The sequence below is a fragment of the Schistocerca nitens genome, chromosome 1 (assembly GCF_023898315.1).
Source record: "Schistocerca nitens isolate TAMUIC-IGC-003100 chromosome 1, iqSchNite1.1, whole genome shotgun sequence".
Classification (NCBI taxonomy): Eukaryota; Metazoa; Arthropoda; class Insecta; order Orthoptera; family Acrididae; genus Schistocerca; species Schistocerca nitens.
Genome location: NC_064614.1, coordinates 598,496,786 through 598,517,174, shown reverse-complemented (window position 1 = coordinate 598,517,174; position 20,389 = coordinate 598,496,786). Strand labels below are relative to the sequence as shown.

General features: G+C 36.9%; 1 protein-coding gene across 2 annotated transcripts in view; it reads right to left on the bottom strand.

Moving 5' to 3' along the window:
* Positions 1-20,389, bottom strand: part of LOC126256239 (uncharacterized) — a 186,145-nt gene that overhangs the window by 16,959 nt on the left and 148,797 nt on the right. For both annotated transcript variants that reach the window (XM_049955465.1, XM_049955466.1), the window contains exons 6-7: positions 19,318-19,413; positions 4,888-6,695 (exon numbers count right to left, since the gene is read on the bottom strand). In XM_049955465.1, coding sequence (XP_049811422.1) covers positions 4,888-6,695; positions 19,318-19,413 — 1,904 coding nt within the window. The remainder of the gene's footprint in view (positions 1-4,887; positions 6,696-19,317; positions 19,414-20,389) is intronic.

The following is a 20,389-nucleotide window of genomic DNA, read 5'->3' as shown; positions in this document are numbered from 1 at the left end:
TCCACTTTGGCTGCACATCCTTCTCTTTTACTGTGACCATGTGCCTGCCACACAACTGAGCTACCTTAGTCACAGTGAATTTCCTACTTGTAGTAACAAGGCAGACATTGTCCCATTGTGGCTTGTAACTATTAACATACCCACAGATAAATAAGGGAGCCTATTGTTTCTACAGTATGGCTCTTGCAACTGGTATGCTGCTACTGAAAGGGCATTTTCCCAAACGAATAACATACGGAGCAGTGACAAAACACAACTTGTTGTAGAAACTAGAAAAGTGGTGTTGGTGACTACAGTGAATTATGATGAAACTTGAGTTGAATGTTTTCATAATGCTGTTGAAGAATACAGACATCATGGTCAAAAAAATTTACAGCACTGATGAATATAACAGCATGTTATAGTCTTAGGTGGAGATTTCAATTTACCAGATATAGACTGGGACACTCAGATGTTTAGGACGGGTGGTAGGGACAGAGCATCGAGTGACATTATACTGAGTGCACTATCCGAAAGTTACCTCGAGCAATTAAACAGAGAACCGACTCGTGGAGATAACATCTTGGACCTACTGATAACAAACAGACCCGAACTTTTCGACTCTGTATGTGCAGAACAGGGAATCAGTGATCATACGGCCGTTGCAGCATCCCTGAATATGGAAGTTAATAGGAATATAAAAAAAGGGAGGAAGGTTTATCTGTTTAGCAAGAGTAATAGAAGGCAGATTTCAGACTACCTAACAGATCAAAACGAAAATTTCTGTTCCGACACTGACAATGTTGAGCATTTATGGAAAAAGTTCAAGGCAATCGTAAAATGCGTTTTAGACAGGTACATGCCGAGTAAAACTGTGAGGGACAGGAAAAACCCACCATGGTACAACAACAAAGTTAGGAAACTACTGCGAAAGCAAAGAGAGCTTCACTCCAAGTTTAAACGCAGCCAAAACCTCTCAGACAAACAGAAGCTAAACGATGTCAAAGTTAGCGTAAGAAGGGCTATGCGTGAAGCGTTCAGTGAATTCGAAAGTAAAATTCTATGTACCGACTTGACAGAAAATCCTAGAAAGTTCTGGTCTTATGTTAAATCAGTAAGTGGCTCGAAACAGCATATCCAGACACTCCGGGATGATGATGGCATTGAAACAGAGGATGACACGCGTAAAGCTGAAATACTAAACACCTTTTTCCAAAGCTGTTGCACAGAGGAAGACCGCACTGCAGTTCCTTCTCTAAATCCTCGCACAAACGAAAAAATGGCTGACATCGAAATAAGTGTCCAAGGAATAGAAAAGCAACTGGAATCATTCAACAGAGGAAAGTCCACTGGACCTGACGGGATACCAATTCGATTCTACACAGAGTACGCGAAAGAACTTGCCCCCCTTCTAACAGCCGTGTACCACAAGTCTCTATAGGAACGGAAGGTTCCAAATGATTTGAAAAGAGCACAGGTAGTCCCAGTCTTCAAGAAGGGTCGTCGAGCAGATGCACAAAACTATAGACCTATATCTCTGACGTCGATCTGTTGAAGTATTTTAGAACATGTTTTTTGCTCGAGTATCATGTCGTTTTTGGAAACCCAGAATCTACTATGTACGAATCAACATGGATTCCGGAAACAGCGATCGTGTGAGAGCCAACTCACTTTATTTGTTCATGAGACCCAGAAAATATTAGATATAGGCTCCCAGGTAGATGCTATTTTTCTTGACTTCCGGAAGGCGTTCAATACAGTTCCGCACTGTCGCCTGATAAACAAAGTAAGAGCCTATGGAATATCAGACCAGCTGTGTGGCTGGACTGAAGAGTTTTTAGCAAACAGAACACAGCATGTTGTTATCAATGGAGAGACGTCTACAGACGTTAAAGTAACCTCTGGCGTGCCACAGGGGAGTGTTATGGGACCATTGCTTTTCACAATATATATAAATGACCTAGTAGATAGTGTCGGAAGTTCCATGCGGCTTTTCGCGGATGGTGCTGTAGTATACAGAGAAGTTGCAGCATTAGAAAATTGTAGCGAAATGCAGGAAGATCTGCAGCGGATAGGCACTTGGTGCAGGGAGTGGCAACTGTCCCTTAACATAGACAAATGTAATGTATTGCGAATACATAGAAAGAAGGATCCTTTATTGTATGATTATATGATAGCGGAACAAACACTGGTAGTAGTTACTTCTGTAAAATATCTGGGAGTATGCGTGCGGAACGATATGAAGTGGAATGATCATATAAAATTAATTGTTGGTAAGGCGGGTACCAGGTTGAGATTCATTGGGAGAGTGCTTAGAAAATGTAGTCCATCAACAAAGGAGGTGGCTTACAAAACACTCGTTCGACCTATACTTGAGTATTGCTCATCAGTGTGGGATCCGTACCAGATCGGGTTGACGGAGGAGGTAGAGAAGATCCAAAGAAGAGCGGCGCGTTTCGTCACAGAGTTATTTGGTAACCGTGATAGCATTACGGAGATGTTTAATAAACTGAAGTGGCAGACTCTGCAAGAGAGGCGCTCTGCATCGCGGTGTAGCTTGCTCGCCAGGTTTCGAGAGGGTCCGTTTCTGGATGAGGTATCGAATATATTGCTTCCCCCTACTTATACCTCCCGAGGAGATCACGAATGTAAAATTAGAGCGCGCACGGAGGCTTTCAGATAGTCGTTCTTCCCGCGAACCATACGCGACTGGAACAGGAAAGGGAGGTAATGACAGTGGCACGTAAAGTGCCCCCCGCCAAACACCGTTGGGTGGCTTGCGGAGTATAAATGTAGATGTAGATGTAAATATCGTGTGTCTGCTCACACTCCTTCATCTTAGACGGTACTAATAAAATACAGATTAATGCACATTTTGTAACAAAGTAAAGTGAGAATTTGAATTAATTAGATTCTATTATGATTTTCCTTGCAGTGTAAAATTTTTTAATGTGTTGCAAATTTGGCTCTAGAAAATGTGGTCACCTTAACAAACAGAACTTTGTTAAGAGGCTACTAGAATCTTAGATATGTATGAACATTATTCCACAAACCATGCTTTTCCACCTATCCCCATTTCTGAAATATATGTGATCAAAGTTGTAAGAGTGAGAACCCACAACAATGAGAAGCCATCAACAATGGGAGATTGCATACGCTATAACATCACCCCAGCCACCAGAGAACTGATTCATTTACGTATGTTTATATTCCTTACTGCAATTTAGTACTGTGTCTGAACATGAACTTCTCTACAATGTGCTTTCACAAATCCTTGTCACTCTCATGTGTAATTTATATCTGCTGATCTGATGGAGGTGCAGCCTGCTGGCATTGCTGGCACTGAAACCCAAGCGAGAAAACATTCACCCTCTCATGTCCCCAATCGTTGCGCAACATTGTGGCCATCGACCAACTTATCCTCTACAGACTGTTTGTGTTCGGGAAAATAATCCGATTCCATTCAGATGTTAGGGGTTTTGAAGTTTTTGTCTGGGGTTGGAAATTTATGTGATGGCAGGCCTACCCAGTGATATGTCAGGTTAAGTAGTTACACATTAATGGCCCCTGGAACAATTTAATCCACAACAATATTTCAGTTTTAAATGATGAAAAGAAAAAATACTCCATTCAGTACATAATTAAATGAACTTGTATACTGCTTATTTTAACTTAGGCATACCCCTGAGATATGCCTCCACTTAGGGCCACACACTGTCAGTATAATGTAGCACTGCTTTAGTTCAACTAAATAAATTACTGCAGGCTGGTTTCACAAGAACAAATGGATAGCCCGGTCATATAAAATACTAAAAAGTGGTTTCAGTTAGAGAACGAACACGTGGTTCAACTGACAGAAAAACTATTGATTGTTTTCACTTGAAAAGAAAGAATGAATAATTCAGTCAATAAGCAAAGCTACCATGATGTCAAATCTTTTCATTGGACTGCTACCTTGAAAAAAGAAAATGAATAATAATCCAACCAACAGGTAAAAATAGATCCAACTGGTTGCTCACACACACTGGTTTCATTCAAAAGAATGAATGAATAATTCAACTGATACAAGTAACTACAACTGAATCAGTTTGACAACTGAATGAATCCACTGTTTTCATTCGGTTATTCCCATCACTAGTTAACTCTGAATAACTAAATATAAATTTAATTGTTAGGAAGTCTTCTGTGAAGGTGTATCAAGTGTAACATTGTTGAGAAGTGAAATGTGGACGATAAGCAGTTGAGACAAAAAGAGAATAAAGTTTTGAAATGCGATGCTACAGAAGAATGTCCAGATTAGGTGAGTTGCTGACTAACTAACGAAGATGCAATGAATTGAATTTGAGGGCAAAAATTATGGCATAACTTGTCCAAAAGAAGGGATCGGTGGATAGGAGACATAAAGGAATTGTCAATTTGGTATGTGAAGGAAATGTGCAGGATAAAAATTGTAAAGAGAGACCATGGTTTGAATACAGTAGGCAAGTTCAAATGGGTGTAGGCTGCAGGAGCGCAGAGGTGAAGAGGCTTACAAAGGATAAATTAGTGTGGAGAGGTGCATCAAGGCAGTCTTTGGGCAGACGACCACCACAGAAACAACAGGTCAACTGTGCAATATGTCTTTTATGCGAAGTCAGTTTCCTGACATTGAAATACTCCATAGTGAAGCTACTTCATAAAAAGGGGGAAAGATATAATACAGACAATTACCAGCATTATTTTTATTATTTGTATTTTCAAAAATTAAATAAACAACCCTCAAACATTTGTCCAGCACTATGTAATGACATTTAGTATACATAGCCTGTCCAATTAATAAGTGAATTAATACCAGTATAAGAACTGTTATTAAGCATAACATGGCAGAAATGTACAAGATGACAGTAGAAATAGAAAACTAATACTTACTGGAGTTTCTGTTACATTCGGCACTAAAACTGTCATTTTCCTTGAGTCCTCAACTGAGCTGCTGTGAGACAGTTCCCCAAAATCCACTCTCTCTGAAGCACCTATTACACAGACTAATTTATCTTTTAACACATTACTTTTATTAGAATTTGAAGAAATAAATTCACTGTTTACAACACTGTTAGACTCTTTTGCTCCACAACGAGCTTCAGTAATTACTTGTTCATCTATTTTGGAAATTTCTTTTTGAACACAAAAACTTTTATTTATATATGTTGCAGCACAAGAATTCTCTCCCTTTAAATTATTGCAACTGTTATTTTTACAGTAATGATTATCTCTTTCACTTGAAGTTGTTATTTCTTTTAGTTTCTCACTGAATGATGGCAATTTGCTGATGTTACCATTTTCATAGTAGTGTACAACAGAATTAAGCCACTGTTTCACATAAAAATCTTTGTAATTTGACACATGCTGGCAATGTTTGTCTCTATCCAGTAGAGAATGTCGTTTGCTGTTTGAATGCTTCTGATGGTATGCTGGTGAAGAAGATTTATCTTTTTCTGGCACTGTAGAATGTTGTTTAGCAGGAGACTCTTCATCCTGGTGTCTATTTGAATACAGTATATTAGTAATTTCAAACTGTGATTTGCATTGCACTTCATTGCTGTCACTGGTTTGCAATTTACGATATTCAGATGACATCTGGCTATTAATGCAGTCATTTACATGATTTGTAGATTTTTCCTCATTCATTTGCAAACTAAGTCCAGAGCTTGTGCTACTTGTACTGAAAGAGGGTGAAACAATACCTTCCTCTGTTTCCATCATGTTTTGCATTGATTTTGCCTTGCTGCATTCCGAAATACACACATTGTTGTTGACAAACCTCCTAGATTCTGTTTTGTTAAATACCTGGAATGCCTTTTTGGGATCTGGAAGTGTTTCCTTAGTTTTGCTTGAATGGTGTGTAAGCTTAACAATTCTTAAATGATCAACAGTAGCTGCAGCTTTGGTTCCTTCTCCGAGCATGCCCTTGCTGGAATAAGCTGCAGAGCCATTCTCGTTTCCATACGAATGGCAGCTTCCATAGACAGTGCTACCATTGTCATCAGGACAACTATTCTGATTCTGTGCTTTGTTATTCAATGTTTCTGGGGCTACAGTGTCACTCTCAGTCACTTGTTTATCAAATCCTGCTGAATTAACAGGGGTAAATATCTGAGGCCACCTCAGAGGAATGCTGAATTTTTTATGGACACTGTTTTTTTTTATGAGACTGATATCCCCAGAGCTTAAACTGACATTAATATCAGATGATGGTAAAACATACAATTTGCGCCTATGATTAGGTTGTGCCCCGTCTTTTACTGTAAACTGACTTTTTGTTTTATGAAATGGTGAACTTGTCTCTCTAAAGTAACGTTTTGGTTCAGTTTCCATCTCAATCTCATCATCACTGTGTGTACTGCTTGCACACGAAAATGATTCTACACTATTTGTATGACACTGTTTCACATCCAGTGGCTTCCCATTTCTCACATAACTTTCTTGGTTTTGCTTTGCTTGAGACTGGACACTACAAGAAAATTTTCTACCAATGCTCTCAACTTGCACCAGTGCTTCACTTCCAACGGCAGTTCCTGCTTGTACCTTCATACGCTGGCTGCAGTGACAAGAGCATCTTAAGTTTTCACTTTCATTTGCAACCTCACAGCCATTTAAAGCCATTTTAGGACAACAAAAGCAACATTTGCCTTTAGAAACTGAGACGGTCAGTGAATTACTATCCTCAGTTGTTGTTTTACCTGAAAAATAAATAAGAGATTTCCATTTAGAAACAAACTCTTGTTCTTCTAAAACATAAAAATAATTGATAACTGAATTTGTTAATCAAATATAGCATATACAAACAGCTGGAGTAAGGAATCCAAGGTAGATGAGGCAGACTTGGTTTTCGCTAAATTTATTAAAACTATATTTATGCAAAATTACATCTGATAACATCTTTATACACAGGGGAAACAAACTCCACTGACGTATGTTCAAATGTCGCTTGTTGTTCAAGGAGGGTTGACACTGCATTTACCGGACTATAAGATGTCCCCCACCCTCCCTTTTCTTATGAGGCTCCTTGAGAAAAATTTATTTTTAACATATTCTGGCTAATCAAAATTACAAACCGTTTTACTGACAAAGTATTTGCCAAAAAGTTAACATTATGGCTATCTTTTACTGTAAACCGACTTTTTGTTTTATGAAATGGTGAACTTGTCTCTCTAAAGCAATGTTTTGGTTCGCTTTCCATCTCAATCTCATCATCACTGTGTCTACATTTTGATAATAATAAGAGAAATAAAACAAACATAAAGAAATAGGTTACATTAACCTTTGGACCATTTTCTTCTCTACATTTTCTGATTACTAACCATGCAGTCTGTGGTATCACTACTTTTAATAATAATAATAATAGTAGTAATAATAATAATAATAACAATAATAACACATTCACATCTAACTAAATTATTTAACAGTTACATTCTCTGATACACTTACACATGGAATAACTTATCTGAAACCTAAAGATCAAGCAGACACACCAAACCCAGCAAAATATCGCCCCATAACATGCCTACCAACAATATACAAAATATTAACTTCAGTCATTACACAGAAATTAATGACACATACAACGCAGAACAAAATTATAAATGAAGAACAAAAAGGCTGTTGCAAAGGAGCACGAGGATGTAAAGAGCAACTGATAATAGATGCAGAGGTGACATATCAAGCTAAAATTAAACAAAGGTCGCTACACTACGCATACATTGATTACCAAAAAGCTTTTGATAGTGTACCCCACTCATGGTTACTACAAATATTGGAAATATACAAAGTAGATCCTAAATTGATACAGTTCCTAAACATAGTAATGAAAAATTGGAAAACCACACTTAATATCCAAACAAATTCAAATAATATCACATCACAGCCAATACAGATTAAGCGTGGAATATACCAAGGAGATTCATTAAGTCCTTTCTGGTTCTGCCTTGCTCTGAACCCACTATCCAACATGCTAAATAATACAAATTATGGATACAATATCACTGGAACATACCCACACAAAATCACACATTTGCTATACATGGATGATCTAAAACTACTCGCAGCAACAAATCAACAACTCAACCAATTACTAAAGATAACAGAAGTATTCAGCAATGATATAAATATGGCTTTTGGAAAAAACAAATGTAAGAAAAATAGCATAGTCAAGGGAAAACACACTAAACAAGAAGATTACATATTGGATAACCACAGTGACTGCATAGAAGCGATGGAAAAAACAGATGCCTATAAATATCTAGGATACAGACAAAAAATAGGAATAGATAATACAAATATTAAAGAAGAACTAAAAGAAAAATATAGACAAAGACTAACAAAAATACTGAAAACAGAATTGACAGCAAGAAACAAGACAAAAGCTATAAATACTTATGCTATACCAATATTGACCTACTCATTTGGAGTAGTGAAATGGAGTAACACAGACCTAGAAGCACTCAATACACTTACACGATCACAATGCCACAAATATAGAATACATCACATACATTCAGCAACAGAAAGATTCACATTAAGCAGAAAGGAAGGAGGAAGGGGATTTATCGACATAAAAAACCTACATTATGGACAGGTAGGCAATTTAAGAAAATTCTTTATAGAACGAGCAGAAATCAGCAAAATACACAAAGCAATCACTCATATAAATACATCTGCTACACCACTGCAATTTCATAACCACTTCTACAACCCTTTAGATCACATAACATCAACAGATACGAAGAAAGTAAATTGGAAAAAGAAAACACTACATGGCAAGCACCCGTATCATATAACACAGCCACACATCGATCAAGACGCATCCAACACATGGCTAAGAAAAGGCAATATATACAATGAGACGGAAGGATTCATGATTGCAATACAGGATCAAACAATAAACACCAGGTATTACAGCAAGCATATTATTAAAGATCCCAATACCACAACAGATAACTGCAGACTTTGCAAACAACAAATAGAAACAGTAGATCACATCACAAGCGGATGTACAATACTAGCAAATACAGAATACCCCAGAAGACATGACAATGTTGCAAAAATAATTCATCAACAGCTTGCCTTACAACATAAACTTATAAAACACGTTCCTACATACAAGTATGCACCACAAAATGTACAGGAGAATGATGAATACAAATTATACTGGAACAGAACCATTATAACAGATAAAACAACGCCACATAACAAACCTGACATCATACTCACCAATAAAAAGAAGAAATTAACACAACTAATCGAAATATCCATACCCAATACAACAAATATACAAAAGAAAACAGGAGAAAAAATTGAAAAATACATCCAACTGGCTGAGGAAGTCAAGGACATGTGGCATCAGGATAAAATTGACATTATACCAATTATACTATCAACTACAGGAGTCATACCACACAATATCCACCAGTACATCAATGCAATACAGCTACATCTAAACTTATATACACAACTACAGAAATCCGTAATTATTGATACATGTTCAATTACCCGAAAGTTCCTAAATGCAATGTAACATATATCGTACAGTTAAAAGGAAGTCACGCTTGATCAAGGTCCGCGTCACTTTCATTTCGAACCAGACCTAAGGTCTGAGAAAGGAAAGAAATAATAATAATAGTCCCCATGCTAATAGTACAGTAGTGAAATTTATACATTTGTTGTCATGAATATTTGGTTGTTTCTTCTGAATATGTTGCTATTTTTGAGGCTGTTATTATGGTGGGACCTCAGAACACAGCTCCTTTTTTTCCATATACATATTGGATTTTGCTTCTATACTGACTTATGCTATAATGTCTCTCACTTCCAAACATACAGCCTGCCCTCTGCTCTTTCGTTGGCTGTGTAGAAATAGCTGACACACTCATTTCATTATCGTCATAACTCATGGAGAGTGTTGACAACATTGCAGCAAGAAACACGTAAAGTACACCAATGGCTACTGTCTAGGCTTTTAACATTTCTTGCAGAGACAAATACTACTGCTGAGTATTTGTCCAATTTTACAGTCACTTCAATTCCAACTACAAATGGATTAAGGCAAACTGCAATTCTAACATGGCAGATGCTCTTTTTGTCTTCTTTAGGGCCAGCAGCATAATATATATCTTATAATGACATGATTATTAGAGTAGATGCACCAAATTGCTGCTATAAATAATAATTTTTATTTACGACAGACTGTTTCGGCTTTATCGTCATTTTTAAATACGTCTAAATTGACGTGACGTCCATATTACGTCGTTAGTGGACTGTCTTATATCTGTCACTGTTTAATAAGATGATAAATAATGTCAATATGTTGAAAATAAAATGTTAATTACAATGTGACAGTAGTTTGACAGTTCCATTCTTATGATGCTATATGTTTACAAAGATTGTGCAGAATCTTTGTAAACATATAGCGTCATAAGAGTGGAACTGTCAAACTACTGTCACATTGTAATTAACATTTTATTTTCAACAACATAACATCATCATTTACCATTTATTAAGACAGTGACAGTTATAAGAGTCCACTAACAACGTAAATGGTTGTCACATCAATCTAGATGTACTTGAAAATGGCGACAAAGCCACAACAGTATGTCATAAATAAAGATTACTTATTATAAGCAGCTGTTTGGTGAATCTACTCTAATAATGGTAGACGTTCATAATAAGCCAAAGTACATGGTATAGATCCTATGGTTGGCAACATGAAGAAATCTGCTGCTCACTCACCGCTCCCCTCCCGCAATCATCCAAGTTCTAAGCCAAACTGGAGTCACTGTTAGCCTTCCAATCCTTCTATAGTGCTGAGCTTGAGCAAATGAGAAAAACAGACTGTGGTATCTTCTAATGTGCTGGTCATATGTAAAAATGCTAATACACAAATAAAAGATCGCAATTGTGATTCAGTCCCATTCTCAAACTTTAACTTGTTCTGCAGTCTAGTGACATGTGTTGGTATTATCTCCATGACAGATCTTGCCACTGTAATTTATTCTCACAATGACAATTACAGTCAGTTTAATATGATTAATTTATTTAAAGACATTTTACTCTGAATTAATTTTCCTTCTTGTTTCAATTGAATGTCTAAAGCTGATTAAAAGCTGGTAATGTTTTTACCCGGTATTTTTAAAACGAGAACAGCAACCAAACTTCTCATTTGCAATCCACTTAGTAAATCATTACAGTCTCTCATAACCAAATAAAATATCTGTCTGGGTTCTGAATCAACTAATGTTTTTCGAAGGACAACATTTCCATTTTTGAATGTTACCTTTGCTTAAAAAGCGGCATTAATGTCTCCTCCCTGATCTCATCTCCCATCCTGTTTATTTGCAGCCCTCTGCCAATGGATCTATCTGTCTTTTCCCACCTCCCTGCCCCACAACCACTTGATGCTGCGCCTGTTGGCAGTCTAGTCCCTGCAAACTCCACCAGATAGCATTCGTCTCTTTCCCCACCCATACACTACTGTCCCTTCCCCTTCCCTGCCTCACTCCATCCTGCTGTTTGCATCCCATGTTATGTTGCATTCCGGTCTGAGATGCGGAAGTTGGCAGTTGTGTGTGGGTGAGGTGTGGTTGTTTCTGTGTGTATGAATGATGTGTGTTTCTTTCTTTTACTGTCAAAGGCTGTGGTTGAAAGCTTTATGTGAGTGTCTTTTAATTGTGTCTGTTGCAACCTGACATGTCTTCTTTACGGTAAGTACCAATTTGTTTTTTCCTACATTGCTGATATTCCTACCTCGAGTCTTCATCTTTTTATCTTGGTGTTGTGACCTCAATAGCCAAAGCTTCATTCCTTATGTAAGATGACCCCCATAAATGTAAGACTACCCTTATAAACCACAATAAACAATGTAAAAATGTTGACCTCAGCAGCAATAGGTTAATCTGTGAATATAAAACAACCCTGTACTTTTTGAATGATGATTTGGAAAAAAGACTTATCCTATAATCTGGTAAATACAGTATAAGGAAAACATGGTTTCCAGTGAATCATTACTAAGAAATATGTTGGCTTTATCTTTCAAGATTGTGGTTTGATTTATTTTCAATATTTAAATTTACATATCAACTACTCAGAACTTCCTGAAGACTGCATATACAGTAACATGAATAGATAACATGAAATTACAAAATAAATTGCATGAAAAATACAAAAAAACTGTCCAGCAATCCAGCAAAAGAGACCCCCCACTCCCCACCCCCAATACAAGCTACAAATCTCTTTAATCAGAGCACACTATGTCTTTAAAGTAGCTGAAAAATACAAAAAAACTGTCCAGCAATCCAGCAAAAGAGACCCCCCACTCCCCACCCCCAATACAAGCTACAAATCTCTTTAATCAGAGCACACTATGTCTTTAAAGTAGCTGTTCAGAATGCTATCATGCCCAAAACAGAACATAAGTGAATATATTAAGGAAGTAAAGAAGGAAGGAAAGAGGGAGGGAGGAAGGGTAAATCCTTATGTCCTGTTAAAGATGAAGTCATAAGAGATGTGCAGTTTCAGGTTGGGGACGCATGTGGAAGGAAATTTTCCTTTTCAAAGTAGCCATTCTATAATTTGAATTTAGGGAAATCAGGGAAAACTTAAATCTGGATGACCATATGGAGATCTAACTGCTGTCGTGAATGTAAGTTCAGAGTCTTGTCACTGTGCTACCTTCCTCAATGAATACATTACAGGTCTGCATACATGTTCTAACTATTCACAAGACTGCTGTACAGCTGCCATAATCCTAGGAACCAGGCGCATGCTAGTGCTGAGATTGTTAACTAAGTTCCTCACACACAACCCTCACCCACCTAAAATCCATTGACATTGCATGATGATCATTTACAAAGCTGTGGAATGGGACTACACCAATAACATCATCACTGCCTAAAGATAAGCAACACTGAAGTTGTTTGTTAAAGAGAGTGTACCATGAGAAACTTGATGCATTTTGTATGCAACTATGACATTTATTATTCCCTCAACAACATATGTATCAGTTTAAGTATGAACTGAACAAAATGAACTTTAGTACCTGACGATTGTCCTTTGGAAAACTGAACCATTCAACAAATATTCCAGAAAAACCATCAATAATTTGTTACAACAGCTCATACCAATGGTATAAATGTGATTAATTTTCTAAAACAATGCTTCTATGTCTTGCGGTATAAATCTGTTTACATTATCGGATACATAAAATTTATTACAACCCAAATCCACCTGGTGAAAGAAAATTTTTCTGTAATTAAATTTCTATCTGTGAACTCTACAGGCAAAGTTACTGGGTACCACGTTCCTTAGAAATGATAATCTGTATTTGACAACCACCAGTCTCATGAGCATGAAGATTTGATGGTTAAGGACTTTTGAATGCAATGCTGGTTTTAAAATGCGAAGTCTGTTCACAAAGACTAAAGAGGGAACTGTAAACATAACCAGGGTCATTCCATGTCAATTCAACCAATCTGAGAAAATGTTCCAGCTGATAGTCTCAGATTTGGCTGAAATTCAGCACACCAATGCTACCAAGTGTGGAACACTCATGTACAAAATTTTTTAAGTTCCCCTGCCAATTAGTTCCAGAATTATGGCTTATGAAAGAAGGTGGCGTGACCTGGAAATTGCAACCCGCATCCGGCAGTCTATCTTCAGACCCAACTTCAGGTCTTAATTACTTTGGAACTATTCCGCACAGTCCAGTGAAATTTTTACAAGCCAGTAACATCCACTTAGAGAACACACTCTATGAATCAAAACACCAACAACATATATCTGAGGGAAAATAAAAAATTCCAAAATGTGATTAAAACTTGTTTCTTATAAACAATGGACACACATGGATCACACAAGTCTTGAAACAAAGCAAAGTACAGGATTTTGTTTAAATGTGTTGTCAAAAAACAGACAAACTGACCACACACCGCTTCACAGTAACAGCACAATCGGCTTATCTCCAGTTTTGTAAGGATAATTTGAAACAAGATGAAATTATAATAATATTAGACTTTTCTGAAAATTATGCATTTATAGTTCAAGATGCTATGCAAGGATATCACTGGGACAACAGTCAAGCAACTCTCCAGCCACTTGCGATTTACTATAGAGGTGAATCAGGTGATGTGTCTGTCATGAACCTGTGCATTTTTAGTGACAGTTTAATTCATGATGCCATTGCAGTTCATGCCCACACTTGCACTGTCATGGCATATGTGAAAAACAAGCTGCCTCACATACATTTTGCGAAATACTTCAGTGATGGGGCAGCTAGTCAGTGCAAAAACTGAAAAATCTCAAAAATTTATGCATGCATTACCATGATTTACAGATTCATGCAGAATGGAATTTTTTCGCAACAAGTCATGGTAAATATGTATGTGATGTTATTGGTGCCGCCATTAAGTGCATGGCATCATGAACTAGTCTGCAGCAACCTACAGAGGGTCACATTCTAACACCTCTTCAATTATTTACCTGGGTACAGAAAAATATTTCTGGCATACAATCATTCTATGTTTCGAAAGATGAGGTGAAATCAGTCAAAGAGTTTCTAAAAAGCAGACTAGAACACATTAAAACTGTTGCAGGCACAAGGAGCCACCATCACTTCTCTCCAGCGGACTCTGACAATGTGCAGATGAGCAGACTGACCTGTTATAACTATAGGTTCATGCACAACATGTGTCTTCACAGTGTGTCTGACTCAGGATTCAGAAGCAAAATACAACCAGGTTGCTATGTTATTGCTGTTTATGATGACAAATGGTACTTAGGATGTGTTGCAGAGTGCTGTGAAGCACAAGGTGATGTATTTGTGAACTTCATGTGCACCAGCAGGACCAGCAAGATCATTTCACTGGCCACGTTTGGCACACAGGTGTTGGATTCCTTTTGAACATATTCTTATGGCAGTTCCAGTTCCTACCACAGTGTCAGGAAGACAGTACAATTTGCCACTCAATGTACAGAGTACAGTAGCTAAAGTGTGGGAGGACTTCTGTTCGAAGCACAATCGACTGGTTTTTAGCAGTTAAGGTGCAGTAAACATTAATGATAGGTTGTGTTAATCTGTCTATATGTTTATGTTTAGTGATTAGACAGTTTTGGGAGAGGATAAGAAGAGGCAGAACAGTTTACAATATGTTTTTACAAAATTGTGTTGTGGAACAATGGCCACATCACCAAATACATCTGTCAACTTCCATTGTACACAAATGTCTTGCAATAACATGATGAAATTTTGAGATATATATCATTATGGTCTACTTATGCAGTGTGTGAAATTTGGCTTGGATACCACTTGTCCCTTTTGTGCTACCACACTTCGAAATCCATGCTTTTCAGGTAATTTTTCAAATTTTTGTATTTTCATGTGCATGTAACTCAGTTTTTGTGACTCATATGGGCATGATGAGTTCTGTGTGTGTTTAGGACATATTAAGCTTACCACAAAAAAATGTATACCCTTTTTGAGTGAATTATATTTGGCATAGAGAGCACCTACAATATGTACCTTTTAACGTATTACATTTTTTTAATCACATTTTGGAATTTTTTATTTTCCATCAGAAATATGTTGTTGGTGTTTCGATTCATGGAGAGTGTTCTCTAAATGGATGTTACTGGGTTTTAAAAATAACACTGGACTGTGTGGAATAGTTCCAAAGTAATTAAGACCTGAAGTTGGGTCTGAAGATAGATTGCCAGATGCGGGTTGCAATTTCCAGGTCACGCCACCTTCTTTCACAAGTCATAATTCTGGAACTAATTGGCAAGGGAAACTAATACTTTGTACACGAGTGTTCCACATATGGTAGAATTAGTATACTGAATTTCAGTCAAATCTGAGACTATGAGCTGGAGCCCCTGGTTGAACTGACATGAAATGACCCACCAACACTTTTTTCATCATAACACGTTATTGTACCTGCATTTATTTGAATTATGAATCCATTAATAACTGGGAAATACTGCAATCTTACCGTGAATACAGTAGACTGTCGGCAATAACAACAGTTCAACTACACTGACAAAGAGTAGCCAAAGATTACTAATTTCATGTCATTGAGAAACTATTAGATTTATGCAATAAATAGCTGCTATATACAGATCAACTTATGTATAACTAATACAACATGGGAGAAGATGCTATTGTTCATGCTACTTGTACTTTCCAGACAATGGTTAGCTTCTGACTAGACTTAACCACACCTTCCCAATAAAAGTATTACAGAAGGTATTGTGTTTGGTGATCATGTAAAAAGCTATAAAATACAACTAACCCCACCAAGACTTCACTGACTGTATGGACATGTAACACTGAACTTCTCTGTCAACAAAAAGAGAGTACCATGAGAAATGAAACTGATGTAATGAGAAAATATGAAAACACAGCAAATGAAGCAGGTGAAAGGGGATACAGACATATATAAAATGAGTTGCAGGAAGTTCAAAGTAGCAAAGCAGGAATGACTAGATGAGAAATGCACCCATAGCTACGGGAAAAACAGATTCTGCCTATATGAAAATCAAAGAAATATTTGGACAAAAGATAAACAGCTGTTTGAATATCATGAGCACAGATGGCAAGCCAGTACTAAGAAAACCAGAGAAAGCTGAAAGGAATACATAAAATGTCTACACAAGGGAAACTAACTTTAAAGCAATATTATAAAAAGGAAAGAGGAAATAGATGAAGTTGAGATGAGGGATATACGGTACAAGAATTCGAAATACCACTGAATGACCTTAAAAAAAAAAGAGGCCCCTGGAGTACATTATATTACCTCAGAATTATTGAGATCCCTGGGAGGGCTAGACATGGCACAAGTTATTGACAATATTGAATGAAAAACCCTCTTTAAAATTACAAAGATAGCAGGGATATGTTATTTACAACTCATACAGAAACCAGGCTGCAGTTACAGTCGAAGGGTTCGAAAGGGCAGCAGTGGTTGAGAAGGGAGGGAGACAAGTTTTAAGCCTATCCCAATGTTATTTGATCTTTGCACTGAGCTCAGCAAAGGAAACAAAGGAGAAAATTGAAGAGGGAATTAAAGTTCAGGGAGAAAAAATAGAAACTTCAAGGTTTGCCGGTGAACCTGTTATTTTGTCAGAGACGACAAAGGACTCAGAAAAGCAGTTTAGTGGAATTAATAGCGTCCTGAAAAGAGACTATAAGATGTATATCAATAAAAATAAAGCAAGGGTAACTGAATGTAGTAAAATGCTGATGGAATTAGATAAGGAAATGAGACATTAAAAGTAGTCAATAAGTTTCATTATTTGGACAGCAAAGTAACTGACAATGGTTGAAGTGAAGATGATACAAAATGCAGACTGGAAAAAGTAAGAAAAGCATTTCTGAAACAAAGAAATTTGTTAACACTAATATAAATGTAGGTGTTAGTAAGCCTTTTGTGAAGGCATTTGTATGGAATGTAGCCTTGTACAGAAGTGAAATGTGCACAATAAGCAGTTGAGGCAACAAGGGAATAAAGCTTTTGAAATGTGTTGCTACAGAAGAATGCTGAAGGAAAGGTCGGTAGATCAAGTAACTAATGAGGAAGTACTAAACTGAATTTACAAAAAGAGAAATTTATGGCACAACTTGACTAAAAGAAAATATCTGTTAATAAGGACATAGCCTGAGGCATGATGGAATCGTCAGCTTGGTAATGGAGTGTGGGGAAGAGGGGGTGGGGGTAAAAATGATTGATACAGTAAGCTGGTTTAAATGTTTTTCAACAGTTACTCAGAGATGAAGAGGCTTGCACAGGATAGAGTAGCATGGAGAGCTCCACCAAATCACAGTCTTCAGACTGAACAACAACACAAGCTGAAAGGAATATAAAAATGTAACACCATAACATCTTTTGACTAAGACCTTAGTCATAGCTCCAAGCAATGTAATATGATCAAATGAATGTTTCACTAAAATACAGATAATTTCATAATGCAAGGTTCAGTCTTTGGGAGAAACAATACTCATCAATAAAACCGAGCATGACATGAGACTGGCTTCAAAATAGTGTAAATCAATGAATACAAAAATATTTCCCGTATTCTTTTATTCAGACAGGCACTAGTAAGCCTATACAGTGCATCTTCCATGATTCTGTATTTTCTTTTTATTCAATGAATGGTCTCACCAATATTATATGATCAGCTCCATGAAATCAGTGCTTGAAAACATGCAATAAGTAATGGGAAAAAAGAGATATCAATGAAGAAATACTGTAAGATTTACTGACAATGTGTATAAATACTAAAGATAACATACAAATACATTTGAATGATTCTGAATGAAAAAGGTGGGAAAATCCTTCAATAAAAATAAAATAATACATATATATAAAACCTTCAATAAAAAGCAGTACTGACACTACATAACTTAATGGAACTGCATGCTGATTCTTAGATTACATTCCCCATGGAGAAATTTTGATTACTGCTACCTTTCCAAAGAAATTTGCTACATATTATCACATTGTCATGTGGGAAATGACACAAGATTGCAATCTTTGGCCATTTAGATTGGGCACAAGCATAATACACATGTTTTGATTTCCCTCACAGAGTAAAGAAAAAACTGAAAATAACAGAATAAAAATCTGTAACACAAGGAAAATTTGTAGCCTTGACCTGTGAGGCAATAGACTGTTCTGTCGATTCAATTATGGCACCCAGTAAACTAAGTGTAAAAATGTCTAAGTGCACTGTAAAAGTGAACATGAAACTATGAAGCACTAAACATTAACTTAGAAGATGACTCAAACAGAATCTGTAATAATGCTGATAATTTATGTGCTTTCTATACTGTAAATCCAGAACGAAACCAGCAGCTAATTAATAAAAGTGAGGGAGCAGCAGTTTTTTAAAGAAACAGATTTGTTGTTAACTTTACTGTCATATGTTGTCTGAAAACTTATAAACAGTCTATGGCAAACTAAGGTCCCAGAAAACAGCTGTGACGCAATGAAGGAATGTGAACTCTCTTAGAGTGGGATGAACTATTGCACCTGCTAATACATAACTAAATACCAGTGTATTAGATTTATTCTGTTGGATACTTTTAACACTGACAATAAACAACAGTTTTAAAAAAATACAATCATAAGGAAGCTATAAAACTGTATTCCTAGGATGTGGTAATTCCCAGCTGATTCATAAGAAAGGTATCAGACACTTTATAAGAAACAGACATGGAAGGTAGAAGCATGATAACATGCAAGTATTTGACAAAGAGTTGTTCAGAAAGAAATAATAAAATAAACCAAAAATGTTTTTCCTTGTGATAAAGCATACCTCCAAGCTTTTTTATATCTTCATCACTTAGGTCATACCTTTCTGGATGGAGACGTATAATACGGAGGCGATTTTTCATTGACTGCCAAGATCTGTCTGAAAATGGAAAACCAAAATGTCAAGCAACTAAGTCTGAAAAGATGGCAATTCAATCTGATCCAAAACATTAAAAGATTTTAATACAAAGGCTTCTGCAAAGGGTGTCAAAGCTGCACCATCTTATAAAATACTGTTAAAAGCAGAGCTGCATAAATTCCATCAGCAGAAACCTATCCATGCAAACAGGTACCTATACACTGAAATCCACCATCATCTGGCTTATAGGTGTTCTGTCTTATATACGTGTACACTGATCATCCTAGCCTACCACATCAGTGATATTCTATGTTCAGTTGGAGCAGCACAACAGATATGCACTAGTGAAGCTCCATCGCAATTGTGGGCAGGCTCTTAAGTTCTGAGAAGCATACAAGACACAATGGATGCACACTCATGAAGTCAGAAGGGTAACTGAAATCCTTAAGCAACTTGACAATTTTAACAGAGAAGACGGCTACAGGCTTCCAGCATCCTGGCTGTGAGCAATTCCAGTAAGATAGGCTGCTTATGGATGCAGGAAAGTAGCCCCAGTAGACACTACTGTGACATGCTGAACAGTCAGTCATTGTTTCTCTGCAACTAACAGCAGGAAAACATGACCTTCAGAAGTTTATCACTGATTTATATAGAGATCTACCAATTACCAGCGTGTCATGTAACCCGCAAATAGTCTGCCACATATCCCCTCCCACTCTTCTTACATCAACCAGTGGCATTTAAAGGTCTTTTAAATTATAAGAAATGTGACATCATTGGTTATAAATGCAACATGTTGAAGTGCCCTACACCCCCCCCCCCCCTCCTCTCCCCCAGTTAATAAATTTATTGCCCTGACAAAAGCCACTGCAAAATGTCTTTATTTTAATATTTTAACATTTGTAAGTATTTATAAGATGATGCAGTAGCACAATCATACGGATTTTAATGAGGTTAAAATGTTTGTTAAGATTATAACACAATGATACTTAAGGAT